Source organism: Cygnus atratus, chromosome 1 (genome assembly GCF_013377495.2).
Source record: "Cygnus atratus isolate AKBS03 ecotype Queensland, Australia chromosome 1, CAtr_DNAZoo_HiC_assembly, whole genome shotgun sequence".
NCBI classification, from domain to species: domain Eukaryota; kingdom Metazoa; phylum Chordata; class Aves; order Anseriformes; family Anatidae; genus Cygnus; species Cygnus atratus.
Genome location: NC_066362.1, coordinates 51,126,126 through 51,140,576, shown reverse-complemented (window position 1 = coordinate 51,140,576; position 14,451 = coordinate 51,126,126). Strand labels below are relative to the sequence as shown.

Sequence of the window (14,451 nt, the reverse complement as noted above, 5' to 3'; positions counted from 1 at the left end):
GTGATGCCTGAGACAGCTAGTCATTTAATGAATCTCTTGACCAAGGAATACATTCAGCAAAATGTGAACTCTTTACTGGCTACAGATGAGCTACCTTTTCAGGCCTGATTAAGTTTTAAATAAAAGCATCTATAGGGAGGTTCACTGCATTTTTCTCAATCTATATTTATAGTCAATTCATGTCACCTCTAAAAATATCTATTTTCCCAGCTCAGCAAAGCCGTAGCTCAAAATTCCTAGATCATGTCTCTTATATAAGACACCCTCTTCGAGACATTTGTACCAAATCTTTGTCTCTCACATCCTGGAATGTGCCCTTTCATTATGCTCCTTTCATCACAGTTATGAGTACTCCTTTCTCCAGAAAGACTTTGGAAAACTGATCTTTGTTTTTTAGTTAGATTCCTATGTAATATCAGACAGTTTGAGCTACAGTTGGGTCTGAAGTAGTTTCTCATATTTTGTCAACATCTCTGATCCCAGCATTCAGTGATTTACACTTATGTAGAAAACAGACAAATGAGCCAAAGTGCAACCCATTTCCTCATTGCCTTTCATGTTTATAAAGCTAGAGTTCAAGTATTTATATCCTACAGGAGTAGATTTTACAACCCTGAAACGTAGGTCTCAGGGAGAGACATAGTGTCCTTTTGTGTCAACATCCAGCTATATCCTATACCTAGAACTGAGTTCCAGGGTGAAGACTCAAGCTATGAAGACTTTCACTAAAATATGCTTTTAGAGTACTTTCAAATATAAATTCAGAGAAGCTCAGAAAAGCCATAAATCCTCATCTACACACTTTGCACATAGTTTATATTGTACTGATTCATATTAGGTCAAATATTAAAGTGTTAATTTATACCAATATTCTTAAGCAACCTACAGAATCATGTATTATCTTCGGAAATATTTCACATAATGAAAACCATGTAGACTCTTATAGTTCCCAAATGACTTTTAGTGAGCAGCGTAACCAACTAGCAACTTTTCACTAATTCCTAGGAAATGTATTTATGTTTATGTATATAAAGACAAAATTCTAAATGATTACTGATTATAGATGGAAATCACTACCATTGTAGGATAAATTTATTTTTAAAATTACCAAAGTCAGAAAACTAATGAAAGTAAAGTTATGGTTGTAAGTTAAATGTTATTTCATTGTTAGTGAAAGATCACCGAGACTTTCTTTTTTTTTCTTTTCTTTTCTTTTTTTTTTTCCTCTAAGAGTTTTTATTTGCAGCACAAAGTTTCATTTTAGGAAATTTGAGTGGTCCATTTTGGTTTACATTTAAAGCCAAGAACTAAGCAATTGATGGAAAAGATGTTAATATAACCTAAAAATCTGTAGTCTTAACTAGTAAAAAATGAAGGGTTATTGATCACTTTCTCTAAGGGAAAGGAGGAGGGGTCATTTTTTTATATCCTCTGAAAAACTCATATATGTTTACATTAAGGAAGACATATTTGACTCTTAAAAACTGAATATTTTCATTTGGTAGGTAATCTTTCAGTATAAATGCAGTAAAATGCAAGAACTAGTACCTGACTCAGGAAAACTGAGTTTAACAATTGGCATCGCTTACAGACTATGTCAGCCCAGTCAAGACATTTTACTCTGTTTCCCAGTTTCAGGGTAATCAGTGCTTTAAACAATCTCCTGCACCGTTAATCTAATGCTTTACAACTGTATAGCAAATCCAAAAGAGTCCATAAGCTAGTTCACATTCCTCCATCCACTGTAGGTCAGAAAACATGCCTACAGTTTTACAGCAAACTTAGATCTACAGAGCTAAAGTCACAAAATGGGAATAAAAATTTCCTCAAAAGGAAGCAAGGGAGATCACTGTTCACCATATTACATCCCTGCAAAATAATAATAATAAAAAAAAATATTAGAACAAATGCTCAGGTATTACCAGGAAGTCAGCTGCACCTCAAATTACAGCAAAAACAACACAAACAAAAAAAGGTACCAACTGCTACAGATATAACTGGAATTTTTTTTTCTTTATGCATATCTAGATATCAGCCTTACTTTGTACAAGTAAGAAGCTTCAAAGAAGCTATGGAGTAGTTTAGTTTCACAAGAAACACCTACTAGGCATCAAACTTATTCCAGCCAATTTTCAATGCATCAGATGAATGCAAAAATTAAAATGAAAAAAGTCTCATTACATTTTCCCTTCAGAGGAAGGAGGGAGAAAAGTCTTTCAAGAACCACATTCATTCATTCAAAACATGAGTTTTTGTCTTTGTTAAACATTTTTGATAGATGAGTGACTGTTATCAGCTGTAAAATGGGGTTCAGAGCTCTGTGAGCAAAGGGAAACTCAAAGACCCTCGGGGGAATTATTTGTGTTCTCTCTCATAGGTTACAGCAGTTATGGCAGAAAGCAAACACTTAACCTAACCCTGAGGCATTCTCCACTATTTCTGAATTTGACATAGGTGCTCAGAAGTAATTTGTTGCCAACATCTTCAGAAATAACCCTCAAGAAACCCATTAGAGCCTTTTCAGGTACATGCAACAGCATGAAAAAGCATTCAATTTTCAAGTTTATAGAAGTTTTTGTCTAAAAAAATGAAAGGGTCATTATCTTTTAGAGTTACGGGGGGAATTAGTAGGCCATAATCAAACTGACACGTACTAGCTAGACTAAGTTTCCTTCCCTTCCTCTTGCCTCACCTCCCCTCACCTCACCTTACCTTGCCTTTCAAGATATTTTGTACTTTAAAGATATTAATTTAAAGATTTATTTTTGAAACAAATTGTGATACAGCTAAATATATACATATGTATATATTATTGCACTACATTGTGCATATACATATGCATTACATATATGCATTTATATTTGCCAAAAAAAAAAAAAGGCTGAATGACTGAATGCAAGTTAAAAAAACAAAACAAAACAAAACAAACTATTTTCAGTGTTTTCTAAGTTATTTTTTATGAGAAATATCCTGCATTAATGGTTTTCAAATATTTTCTTAGTGAAAAGAGATAAAATTGCAATCAAAACTAGCACATCAAAAGAATTGAGCAAATGATACATAATATAAAACTTCAATACATAATTGTCCAGACTTCTTACCAAGAAAATTGAGATGGACTGTGCTCTTTTGGATAGTCTTAGTCACTAACATTACCACCTGACTTCTCTGTACATTTCGTCTTTCCTATGAAATAGTAATGTAGTTCAACAAAATGCATACAAACAATACTTTTAAACATCTCAGTGAGAGACTACCAACAAAGCAGAAGAACCACGCATAATTTATCTGTCCTAATCTTTAGTTAATACATTGGACAATGTTCTAAATAGTGTGATTTTTAAAAACAATAAAGATCTCTCACAGAAATATTAACTGCATGTTATATTGGAAGAATGCAAAAAAAAAAAAAATCCCTAAGATATCTACAGGGACTATGTTGTAATCCATTTTCTTGTGCTGGTATTGTTTCCTTGGGCTATTTTAACTGGCCTGCTGTACCAAGGCACAGAATTATGAACAAAATCTTCTTATGATGAAAGATTTTTTTTCCTCTAGGTGCTGCATTTATTTTAAATTTGCCCTATACACAAGCTGCACTACTTAGCTAATTTCTACACAACAGAGACAGTTTTGAAGTCGCGTATTGATCCAATCTTTACTGATGAAACTGTCCTTATTCCCTTCATCCCCATCACTAAAGCCTGATAACCTCTCACTTGCGTATTGTTGGAAGTTGTTTTGAAAGAAAGAAAATGAAAGTGTTTATCTGTCTGTCAACAGTCTACTTCGAGTCTAATTCAGCTCCATAGGGTTCTGTTTGGGGTGAAGGGTTTATTTCTACCTCTTTTTCACACAGAGTCCCTATGGCAACAGACATTTCTTGTCACTGGACCTGCAATGTGTTTTCATAGTCTGCCAAGACTCTAGTTTCACATGGGAACATTCAGTGATTTTGGCAAGGAGCCTTGAAGGAATGGGTATGGATAAGAAAAGAAAAGGGGAAAAGTTTTTTTTTTCTTTTATTTTTTTTAACATGTATTATGGAACTCTACTGAATCTTAATGGAGTACCACAGGAGAAAATGAAGGCACTGTATCACAAAGGTATGTCACTCGTCAAACAAAAGTCAAATCACAACATTTTGGCAACTGCATGAAGAAAATTTTGTGAGAATTATCTGTAGTAGGAAACACTAGGCATTAAAATATATATATATATTTTTTTTCTTGACTATGGCACAGTGCAGTCATGAAGACAACCTTTAGCTAATATTGAATCAGAAGATGAATACATTCAGTTCAGCAGTGGGCCATATACATATGTACATGCATATATAGCTATAATACTTTTAGAAACTTATGACTTCTTACTACTTATACTCATATTGAAATATATCTAGTATTTAGTTTCCTTTTTTCAAGTTGTTCTGTGTTCAGTATTATTCATTTTGTGTAGGGTGATTTAATCCAAGAAAACTGTTATAATGTTGTAAGTGGATTTCACTTAAACACTCAGTGAAAATTAAAAGAATACTTTTAATAAGAAATAAGAATTGAATAAATAATAATAAATAATAAATAAATAAGAAGAAATAAGAAAAAAAAGAAATAAATAAGAAATAAGAATTGGAATGCAACCTTGAATGTTCTAAAATTCTGGAATGATCAATGGCTTCAATGCAACGCTCAGTACTTGAGGAAAGAAAAGAAAGATAAGACACTACTTAATAATGGTATAAACTTGGAACTAAAAAGTAGTAGTGGACAAGTGAAGATTTGGAGAAAAAAAAAAAAAGACAAATTTTGAGCAAACAGAGTTCAGATGCCACAAGCAAGGTAAAGACTGAAGGGAATGATTGACAAACCTATAAAAAAATGAGTGCTGCAGAACAAGCTCTTGAGAAAAAAGCAAGAGGAAAAACAAATAAAAGGAATTTTTTGTTTTGATTAGATTCTCTGCATCTAGAAGACAGATAATGGACACACAAGGAAGTAAAATAATCCAATTTCTTACTATTACACACACAATTACATTAAAAGATCGGTACCAGTATTGAAAGGCAAGCAATCAAAAATTAGGAAATACCTCAATCGTCTATTCCTATTCACTCTCAGCTTTGCCCCTGGGACATAGTTAATATGATAGCAATATAGTCACACATTATTTTGTCTCAGTTTATCCTAAGGGAACACTGAACTGCTCTTTAATTCCATAATTGGTGAACAAGAAGCCAAGCTGTTCTGCTGCAGATACGAAGGCTAAGTGATTCCCATGAGGAAAAATGAGCATGTTTTTCTGAAGTGTAATGCACATTTGTTTCAGTCATGAAACAGGAGCAAACTATAGGGTTAGCAAAATAGTACTATTGCTCCATCTGCTCAATACTTGCTTCTGGTTTGATAGTGTCATGCCTGAAAATGCCTTACCAAAATTTAGAGGAAGAACAGTTTAATTTTGTAAGACAGACTTCTTGATTGCTAAAGTTGTTTAGCCATCTATCTTGAATTTAAAGTAGTAAAAAAAAGTAAAAGGTATGTCAGAACATTAGCCCACACCATCACGTTCCTTAAATATTAAGAATAATGCAGTTTAGTTTTAACTTAGTACAGCTATTCAAAATTAAATATATGAAGACAATCAACAACCTTCTTATAAATTCTTGATGCTGAGCACACCTAAATGCAAATAAAGTCAACAGTCTATGCAAATGATCAGAAAGTCTTAATACCTTTTCCTTAGTTTTCATACATCTTTATACTGAATTAAAAACAATATTAAAATTTTATTAAAGAGTTTTTCAAGTACTGTTGTATGTGGTTTAGAAAAATCTCATTTTTGAAGATTGAATTAAACTTTTTTTTCCCATTCCAAAGATACTTGGAACATACAACAACTGAAATAACCCCAATTTTCATTCTTACAGGCCCATGTAATTGTCCAGTGAAATCCAATCACATCTGAATAGACATGAAGACATGTTTTAATATTACCTCAAGACATATACCTCAAAAATATTAATATTACCTCAAACCATGTTATCTGGAGTAAAGAAAGAAAAATATTTCATTTTACATCTATTACATCATAAAAAGAGGTGATGATAACCTATCAAATATAAGATTTTGCATGAGGGAATAATAGTAAGATATAGTTTTGTCCCCAGATTCTGCAGATATATCGACCTCAGTAGTGGGAACAATTGCTGAGAGTTGAGCACAGGGTTTATTTGTATTTTACAGTTTATAGATAGATCCAAATCAGCAGAAGAAAGAAAGCTAGTTATGAACATAGGAAAATATTTTAAAATATCCTTCCTGTAAAGCTGAAACTTCATTTACAAAATAAGTTTCATTAGATGCTGATACAATCACACCTCAGCATCTAGAACCTACTAGTGCTAGCAGTAGTGTCATTAGCTGGTATTAATGTCATATAAGAGCTAATAAAACAAGCACCATAGCTGTTCCTGGAAGCAGGAACAGAATGTTCAGTATATTCTTAAAATGCAAATAACTTTGTAAGGGAAGAGGGAGGTGTCATGGAAGTCAAGACATATATAAAATACAGAATAGAGCTTTCACAAGAATTATGTGTCTATAATAAATTTAACTAGGATGTAAATTAGAAGAAGGTAAAGATCTAGAACAATTTTCTAATATCTGCTAAAGGATTTAAAAAAAAAAAAAAAAAAGCTATTCGACAGAGACAGATCAGTTTAAAATAGTAGAATCATAGAATCATAGAATCATGGAATATCCCAAGTTGGAAGGGACCCATAAGCATCATCGAGTCCAACTCCTGGCACCACACAGGTCTACCCAAAAATTCAGACCATATGACTGAAAGCACAGTCCAAATCCTTCTTAAATGCCGACAGGCTTGGTGCCACGACTACAGTCCTGGGGAGCCTATTCCAGTGCGCGACAACCCTCTCAGTGAAGAACCTCTTCCTGATAGCCAGCCTGAACCTCCCCTGTCGCAGCTTGACACCATTCCCTCAGGCCCTACCACTGGACACTAAAGAGAATAGATCGGTGCCTGCCCCTCCGATCCCCTTCGAGAGGAAGCTGTAGACCGTGATGAGGTCTCCCCTCAGCTTCCTCTTTTCCAGGCTGAACAGGCCAAGTGACCTTAGCCACTCCTCATACGTTTTCCCCTCTAGGCCCTTCACCATCTTAGTAGCCTTCCTCTGGACACTCTCCAATACTTTCACAACCTTTTTGTACTGTGGTGCCCAGAACTGCACACAGTACTCGAGGTGAGGCTGCACCAGCGCAGAGTAGAGCAGAACAATCACTTCCCTCGACCGACTAGCAATGCCATGCTTGATTCACCCCAGGATACAGTTGGCCCTCCTGGCTGCCAGGGCACCCTGCTGGCTCATATTCAACTTGCTGCCAACCACAGCCCCCAGATCCCTCTCTGCATGGCTGTTCTCCAGCGTCTCGTCACCCAGTCTACATATAGCCACGGTTGCCCCATCCCAGGTGCAAGACCCAGCACTTGCTCTTGTTAAACTTCATGCGGTTGGTGATTGCTCAGCTCTCCAATCTGTCCAGATCTCTCTGCAAGGCCTTTCCACCTTCAATAGAGTCAACAACTCCTCCCAGTTTAGTATCATCAGCAAACTTACTCAAAACACGTTCTAGTCTTACATCCAAATTGTTTATGAAAACATTGAAGAGAACTGGCCGTAAAATGGAGCCCTGGGGGACCCCACTGGTGATCAGCTGCCAGCCTGATGCCGCCTCATTTACCATAACCCTTTCAGCCCCACCCAACAGCCAGTTATTCACCCATCATCTGATTTTTTGGTCCAGCTGGACATTTTGTCAAGTAGGATCCTATGGGAAACCATGTCAAAAGCTTTGCTGAAATCCAAAAAGATCACATCAGCTGATTTCCCTTGATCGACTAGATGGGTGATCTTATCATAAAAGAAAATCAAGTTACTCAAACAGGACCTACCCCTCGTGAACCCATGTTGGCTGAGACCAATGACTGCATGGCGACCCAGGTGTGCTTCAATAACTTCTAGGATAATCTCTATAACTTTACCAGGCACTGATGTGAGACTGACAGGCTTGTAATTGCTAGGGTCTTCTTTCTTACCCTTCTTGAAAACTGGTACAACATTTGCCAGCTTCCAGTCAACTGGGACCTCTTCAGATTCCCAAGACCATTGAAAAATAATTGAGAGATTTCCCGCGATGACGTCAGCCAGCTCTCCAAGCACTCTGGAATGAATCCTATCTGGAACCATGGACTTGTATGGATCCAGGTGGAGCAACAAATACCGCACACATTCAGGGTTGGTTGGGAGTTTATCATTGCCACCATCACGGTCCTCCAGCTCAGGGCACCCTGATTCCCAAAGCCCATAATCGGCGTTGAAGACAGAGGCGAAGAAGGCATTAAATGTCTTTGCTTTGCCTATGTCCTTGTCTGTGAGGTGACCTTCCCCATCAAGTAGCAGACCTGTGTTTTCTATGGTCCTCCTTTTTCTATTCACATATTTAAAAAAGACCTTTTTATTGTCTCCCACAGTCCTGGCCAGCTTCAACTCTAATTGGGCTCTGGCCGCACAAACTTTCTCCCTACAAAAGGGAACAGCATCCCTGTAGTCCTTCCACATTGCCTGACCCTGTTTCCAGCAGCCATACACTTTCTTTTTCTGCCTAAGCTCCAGATCCCTGGTCAGCCAAGCAGGCCTTCTGCCCCGCCTGCTTGACTTCCGGTATTTTGGAATTGCCCAATCCTATGTTTTAGGAGGCAGTGCTTAAAGACTGACCAGCACTGATGGATGCCAATGCCTTCAAAAGCAGTTTCCCAGGGGACCTTGCTAACTAGTTCCCTGAGCAGCCTCAAGTCTGCTTTCCCCATATACAGGGCTGAAGTTTTGTTGGCAGTTTTCCTCCTGTCACTAAAAATTTTAAGCTTAATTGCTTCATGGTTGCTATGACCAAGGCAGCCACCAATTGCCACGTCCCCCACAAGAACATCTCTGTTCTCCAGCAACTGATCTAGGAGGGCACCCTTCCCAGTTGGCACGTGCACCAAGAAGTTGTCATTGAGGTGCTTTAGGAACCTCCTGGACCTGTTCGTGTTGGCCGCGTGGTAATTCCAGTTGACGTATGGCAAGTTGAAGTTCCCCATAAGGACAAGGGGAGTTGATCTCGAGGTATTAGTTTCTCAAAGAATAATTGATCAGTGTTGTCATCCTGGCTGGGTGGTCTGTAACAGACTCCCAGAACGACATCCCCTTTATTTGTTTGTCTCTTAATCCTTACCCAGAGGCTCTCAACTTTGCCATCGTCAACTTCAAGCTCCACACAGTCCAGCCCCTCCTTCGCGTACAGCACCCCCCCCCCCCCTCGCCTGCCCTGCATGTCCCTCCTGAGGAGCCTGTAACCATTTACTGTGACACACCAGTCATAGGACTCATCCCACCAGGTTTCGCTTATGCCGATGATATTGCAGCTGCGGGACTGGGTCAAGACTTCTAGCTCATCCATTTTATTTCTCATACTGCTTGTGTTTGTGGAGAATCACTTCAAGTGCACCTCATTGCATGCAGCACCTCATGGAGCAGACCAAAGGACCTCACTAGCACACAGTCCCTCTGATTCTAGTGTGCCATCTCTTAGTTTATCACCGGCAGGCCAGGTTCTATCCCTTTCCCCCTTCGACTCTAGTTTAAAGCCCTATCTATCAGCCTCGCTAACTCCTGAGGCAAAAATCCTTTTCCCCCTCTGAGAGAGGTGCATCTCATTTGGTGCCAGCAGCCCTGGTGTCGCGTAGACCTTCCCATGATCAACAAACCCAAAGTTCTGCCAGTTGCACCAGTCTCAAAGCCACGTGTTAGTAAGATGAGTCTGCTTGTCAACATTGATCCCTCCTATTGTAAAGACAGAGGCAAACACAACCTGTGCCCCTGATCCTTTAAGTAGTCGCCCCAAAGCCCTAAACTCCCTTTTGATTGCTCTTGGACTTCTCCTTTCTACTTCGTCATTACCAGCCTGAAAAACCAGTAGCAGGTAGTAGTTGGTGGGCTGTACCAGGCGAGTGACTTTCCTGGCAATCTCTCTTACCCAAGCGCCAGGGAGGCAGTAGACTTCCCTGTGGATTGGGTCTGGATGGCATATCAGGCCCTCTGTCCCTTTCAGAACGGAGTCCCCAGTGACGATAACCCTTCTTTCTTTCTTGACAGAAGATGTTGTGATGTGAGGGGTAGATTGCCTTGCCTTAGGCACCCCTTCCATCTGGGATGGGTTTTCATCTACATCATTGTTTTGACTGTCATGTTCTAGAGCCTCATACCTGTTACACAAGGGTAGACGGGAAGGTTAGGTGGGCAGGGAGGGGGCTCGCCTACCACCCCGAGCAGGAACTTGCTTCCATTCTCCCCCCTGGGCCTAGGTCCCCTCCTACTGCCTGGTGGGATGGAGGAAATTTTGTCTTCTGTGTAGGAGGAGACACTTGTGTTGTTGCAGGCTCATGAGTCTGTCTCAGGAAGGGTAGAGTGTGCTTCCACAAGTCAATTTCCCTTTCTGACTCCCTGATGCTGCCTTAGCCTACTCACCTCCTCCCGAAGCTCCGCCACCAGACTGAGCAATTCTTCAACCTGGGCACACCTCCCACAGGCATACCCACTGCTGCTGCTGTTGGGCACTGATAGAAGACGCACACCCTGCAGCTCAAGACCTGGACGTCCGCGTGTTTCCCCAAGACCTCTGTCTGGGTAGCCACATCGGTGACTGTGGCTGAAAGGCTGCAAAAGATGCCGAGGCCATGGTTTTCTGCCTGGTGGATATCATGACGGGGCTCTTCACGAGCAGGTTACAACCACTGTTGGGTAAGACCATTGGAGAAGAGTGGTGAAGGCGCCCTCCCACAGCGCGAACTGCTGTGCAAACTGCCCACCATGCCCTGAGTGACGTGCCACGCCCTGTCTGCCTGTCCTGGTCACTGCACTCCTGGTCACTCATGCTCCCTGGGGGCTGCCTTTGTGCGGCCGGGGAGGGGGCGCTGCTGGCTCTGCCCACGCCTTGTGAGCCTCCCTTGAGAGGGCTGCTGGGCCCTGGCGGCTCCCTTGGGTGCCTCAGGTGGCCTCGATCTCTAGCTCTGCTGCAGAACGCATCTGGCCCGGAGCCAATCGCCTCGGCAAGTGGCTGTAAAATGGCAATGACATCCGATTTAAATGGCCCGCCGCTGCCGCTGCTGGCTCTGCCCATGCCTTGTCAGCCTCCCTCGCGAGGGCTGCCAGGTCCTGGCAGCTCTCTTGGCTGCCTCGAGTGGCTTTGATGATGGAATAAAGCCCTGCTTGCCTCGATCCCCTGCTCAGCTGCAGAACGGGTCTGTCCCAGAACCGATCGCGTTGGCAAGTAGTTGTAAGGCTTGTCAGTTGCAATAGACTGCAGCTAGTGACATGGGAAATCCTTTCCAGTTTGATATTTCAGTTCAGTGAGTGGAAGAAATTCTAAAAAGAAATTATAAAATTATATATATATATATATATTTTTTTTTCTGACTTAAAGTTTGAAGAATCTAAGAACCTGAATATTGATGGTAATTTTTTTTTTTTTTGTGAAATTACATAATAAAAAATGAGTTTGGAAAGGAAAAGAATAAATTAAAAAAAAAAAAACTATACTAAGTCAAATATTTAATTTCTCTTAGGAAGAAATTCAGTAGCAAAAGGAAATAGAAGATGTTGACACTCACTGAAAGGTTCTATATAGAAGACAGCTAATACATTCAGTCCACAGGCAAGAGTAAAGAAACAAAGAGGTATATCTTACTGCTTCAGTGGCAATTTGGTGACACTGAAGTCAAAAAAAGTCATTCATAAATGACCAACAATATATTACTAAAGATGAGTATAAGAAAATAGAGCAAGTATGCAGGTACATAGTAAGAAAGGTTAGGGAGTTACAATAATTACATTATTATTTATAGTTATTAGTTATTAGCAATTAGTTGTACTAATAGTTATAGTTCTTCATGAACATTGAAAATATAGAGGCAGAAGATTGTGTTGCAGTAGAGAAAAGGAGAAAAAAAAGATAGTTTAGTACCATCACTTATCAGGGATGGAGAGCTTTCAGAAAGTAGACTACTCTAAACATCTGAAAAAACAGAGGAACATTTCCCTTCCCTTCCCTTCCCTTCCCTTCCCTTCCCTTCCCTTCCCTTCCCTTCCCTTCCCTTCCCTTCCCTTCCCTTCCCTTCCCTTCCCTTCCCTTCCCTTCCCTTCCCTTCCCTTCCCTTCCCTTCCCTTCCCTTCCCTTCCCTTCCCTTCCCTTCCCTTCCCTTCCCTTCCCTTCCCTTCCCTTCCCTTCCCTTCCCTTCCCTTCCCTTCCCTTCCCTTCCCTTCCCTTCCCTTCCCTTCCCTTCCCTTCCCTTCCCTTCCCTTCCCTTCCCTTCCCTTCCCTTTCCTTCCCAATTGCAGGTCTGGTTAGCACCAAGAACTGACACAAATTGCTAAGAATAGGCCTGAGTTTAGTCATATTAGATCTATTTTGTCTGAGATCCAGTTGCTGAAGTCATATACTAATAAGAACTGCAAAACTAGAATGACTCAATCAATCATACACGTACGTAAAAGATGAAAAGTTGATGCCACCACTAGTCTTGATTTATATAATAGCTTAGCAGGTAAACATGAGATCTGGGTATAATTTTATTTTCAGTGAGATGCGATTCTTACCCCTTCAGTATATTGTTTGGGAGAGTGTTCCTGCAGTCAAGTACAAAGGTTGTTTTAACACATCACGGTAACTGAAATGAGGCAGTAAAATCACTTAAAAAGGAATCCAGATTCGAACATAAGAACCATTTCTGACAGCTGATGTGATGGTTCCAACTTTATTTTTTTTTTCAAGCCTATTTACATTGTATTGCTTACAACACAGCTTCTCAGATTCAGCACGCAAAGTGGGAAAAGATCCCATACAGTTTAAATTGTAATATGACAAAATAACATTCACAATTTTTTGGAGAAAACAAAACAAAACAAAACAAAACAAACAAACAAACAAAAAAACGTCTTTCCATAGCTGTTAAGTTCTTCTTTTGTCAATATGTCCCAGGAACTAGCACTCCAGAAGAAACAGCTCTACTCTGCCAAGTTTTTGTTCTTTCATGCTAAAGACTAGTTTTCAATGTGCTTGGGTTTGGACTGCTCTAGACCTACATGGAGAAGTACAGAACTGCATTTCTATGAAGTTTTTAGGTCAAATTAGGCATGCCTAGTGAGTTTAGACACATGATTAGGTAACCAATAAACAGAAACAAACAAGTGTTTCTTATTTAGTTAGCTGCTGTGTACCTGCAACCTGCTTTAGCTGCTTAAATCCTTTCCTTGAGTTTGGATCATAATTATAAACAATAATTATCCATCTATTTATTTATTTATAGTGAATCAATGTAAAAGAGAAACTTTTGTACTGAAAATGTACCCTGTTGCAGATTGTGAGATCACTGGGATTTTTAAAATATTTTGCTACAAAAGAATCATCATAGAAAATTATGCTCTATATTCTCTGCTTGGGAAAAAATGCCTTTTCAGTCTGCCTAATTAATTATAACATGGTAAAGAAGATGAGAATATATTACACAAAGCTTAAATGCTTTCAGCCTCTCTTTTGAAAGATTAACACAGGCATCTCAATATGAGAAAAACAATCCAGGGGGAGACGGGCCCTGAAGAACTCTTGAATACCTAAAAAGACAGGAAATCAATAAGGCTCATAATTATTGGCACAGAGATTTAATGAAGTGTAAAACTTTGGTGTAACAGCAAATTAAAACTCCATTAATGTCTATGGGTGATGAAGGAACAAAAAATGATTCAGAAAAAAAAAAAAGTTTTCATTTCTTTCTTTTCCCATACAATTCATTCAGATAATCTTTTTTTTTTTTTTTTTTTTTTTTTTTTTTTTTTATGTAAAGAATAGCTGAGAAAGACTTTAAATGGTAATTTTCATGGGAACTTAAGACTTATTGTAAAGCAGACCTAAGCACTTTTTAATACTTCCCAGATGGATATAGTATTTTAAACTGGTAACAAGTTCCACTGAAAAGACTTAGAAATTAATATGAAACATTCTACAGGGACGTTAATTGGGTTCATTTCTTGAAAGTGTGTTCTAAATTAGCTTTTTTTTTTTTTTATTGTTCTAGACAGACAGAATAAAAGTTCTTTGAAGCTATTGCCATTGAGCTTGATCCTGAGATGCAGGAGATGTCCAAGGAGGATGAATCACACAGCTTTGACAAATATTTGCAGTAAAATGAATTCCCTTCTTGTCTTACTCTGTGATTACTGCCGGATAAGCTCTTCCATTTGTTTTAGTCCTTTCCTGTTTTATACAATCCAAGCCTCTGACAGAGACTGTATGATTTCCTATGACACTGTTACATATATATTTTCCTTGTATTACACAA

General features: G+C 39.2%; 1 protein-coding gene across 1 annotated transcript in view; it reads right to left on the bottom strand.

Annotated features, from left to right (window-relative positions):
• Nucleotides 1-11,237, bottom strand: part of MGAT4C (MGAT4 family member C) — a 49,628-nt gene extending 38,391 nt beyond the window's left edge. The window contains exon 1 of the mRNA XM_050709222.1: nt 11,049-11,237. Coding sequence (XP_050565179.1) covers nt 11,049-11,237 — 189 coding nt within the window. The remainder of the gene's footprint in view (nt 1-11,048) is intronic.
• Between the last annotated feature and the right edge of the window lie 3,214 nt (nt 11,238-14,451).